This window comes from Mustela erminea, chromosome 6 (assembly GCF_009829155.1).
Source record: "Mustela erminea isolate mMusErm1 chromosome 6, mMusErm1.Pri, whole genome shotgun sequence".
NCBI classification, from domain to species: Eukaryota; Metazoa; Chordata; class Mammalia; order Carnivora; family Mustelidae; genus Mustela; species Mustela erminea.
Window position 1 is genome coordinate 8135118 of NC_045619.1, and position 2244 is coordinate 8137361.

A 2244-nucleotide genomic window follows, 5' to 3' on the forward strand; every position below is an offset into this window, starting at 1 on the left:
GGAACACAGCAGGGATGCCCACTCTCACCACTGCCATTCAACATAGTATTAGAAGTCCTAGCTTCAGCAATCAGACAACAAAAAGAAATAAAAGGCATCTGAATTGACAAGAAGTCAAACTCTCACTCTTGGCAGATGAAACTTTATGTGGAAAACCCCAAAGACTCCATTCCAAAACTGCTGGAACTCACAGAAATTCAGTAAAGTGTCAGGATATAAAATCAATGCACAGAAATCAGTTGCATTTCTATACACCAAGAACAAGACAAAAGAAAGAGAAATTAAGGAGTCAATCTCATTTTCAATTGCACCCAAAACCAGAAGATACCTAGGAATAAATCTAACCAAAGAGACAAAGAATCTGCACTCAGAAAACTATAAACTCATGAAAGAAACTGAGGAAGACACAAAGAAATGGAGAAACATTCCATGCTCACGAATTGGAAGAACAAATACTGTGAAAATGTTTATGTAACCTAGAGCAATCTACACATTTAATGCAATCCTTATCAAAATACCATCAACTTTTTTCAAAGAAATGGAACAAATAATCCTAAAATTTGCATGGAACCAGAAAACACCCCGAATACCTAGAGGAATGTTGAAAAAGAAAACAAAAGCTGGTGGCATCACAATGCCGGACTTCAAGCTCTGTTTCAAAGCTGTCATCAAGACAGCATGGTACTGGCACAAAAACAGATACAGATCAATCAAACAGAACAGAGAGCCCAGAAATGGACCCTCAACTCTATGGTCAACAAATCTTGACAAAGCAAGGAAGAATGTCCAATGGAAAAAAGACAGTCTCTTCAACAAATGGTGTTGGGAAAATTGGACAGCCACATGCAGAAGAATGAAATTGGACCATTGCCTTACACCACACACAAAAGTAGACTCAAAATGGATGAAAGACCTCAATGTGAGAAAGGAATCCATCCAAATCCTTTAGGAGAACACAGGCAACCTCTTCGACCTCAGCCACAGCAACTTCTTCCTAGAAACATCGCCGAAGGCAAAGGAAGCAAAGGCAAAAATAAACTATTGGGACTTCATCAAAATAAAAAGCTTTTGCACAGCAAAGGAAACAGTCAAAAACCCAAAAGACAACCAAAAGAATGGGAGAAAATATTTGCAAATGACGTATCAGATAAAGGGCTAGTACCCAAAATCTATAAAGAATTTATCAAACTCAACACCCGAAGAACAAATAATCCAATCAAGAAATGGGCAGAAGAGGTCTCGGACGTCTGGAAGCAGGGCCGCTCCGCCAGGAACCATGCCGCGTGGAAGCCGGAGCCGCACCTCCCGCATGGCCCCTCCGGCCAGCTGGGCTCCTCAGATGAGAGCTGCACCGAGACCAGCGCCTGCAGCTCAGCCACCAGCTGCGGCTCCCCCATCTGCTGTTGGCTCACCTGCGGCTGCACCCCGGCAGCCCGGTCTCATGGCCCAGATGGCATCCACTGCAGCTGGCGTGGCTGTGGGCTCTGCTGTTGGGCACACGATAGGTCACACCATCACTGGGGGCTTCGGTGGAGGAAGTAGTGCTGAGCCTTCAAGGCCTGACATCACTTACCAGGAGCCTCAGGGAGCCCAGCCAGTGTACCAGCAGCCACAGCAGCAGTTTGGCCCTTGCCACTATGAGATGAAACAGTTTCTGGAGTGCGCCCAGAACCAGGGTGACCTTAAGCTTTGTGAAGGTTTCAGCGAGGTGCTGAAACAGTGCAGATTTGCAAATGGATTAGCCTAATCAAGAAGTTCAAATTGAAGACACGGAAAATCATCTCTCATGACCAAGTTAATTTAGCATAAAAATATATAATTAACAGTGAATATATAAAGTATAAAATCACCAGTTAAGCCTTTCCATCTTTAATTACAGCTTTCTTCAGAATTGAGATGAAAAAGCATGTTCTTACTGAATAGAAGTTCATTGAGATGGTTTGAGTTTGGGGCTGCAAGGATGTTTGTGTGCCTCCTTAAACCACCTTTTGTGATGTTCCCATTTGTGAACTAATTAATAGAATAAAGTGATTTTCTCTCAAAAAAAAAAAAAAGAAATGGGCAGAAGACATGAACAGACATTACTGCAAAGACGACATCCAAATGGCCAACAGACCCATGAAAAATTGGTCAACATCACCTGGCATCAGGGAAATACAAATCAAAACCACAATGAGATATTTACTACCGCACACCAGTGAGAATGGCTAAAATTAACAAGTCAGGGAACGAAAGATGTTGGTG

At 42.8% G+C, this 2244-nt stretch overlaps 1 protein-coding gene across 1 annotated transcript; it reads left to right on the forward strand.

The window, feature by feature from the left end:
* The first annotated feature begins 1239 nt into the window (after positions 1-1239).
* Positions 1240-1882, forward strand: LOC116592738 (coiled-coil-helix-coiled-coil-helix domain-containing protein 2-like). The gene has a single exon (XM_032346195.1). The coding sequence runs from the start codon at positions 1277-1279 to the stop codon at positions 1745-1747; it is 471 nt and encodes a 156-aa protein (XP_032202086.1). The 5' UTR covers positions 1240-1276; the 3' UTR covers positions 1748-1882.
* The last annotated feature ends 362 nt before the right edge of the window (positions 1883-2244 follow it).

What these genes read in the sequence shown, in the direction of transcription:
- LOC116592738 (XM_032346195.1), top strand. Translation starts at nt 1,277, where the DNA reads ATGCCGCGTGGAAGCCGGAGCCGCACCTCCCGCATGGCCCCTCCGGCC.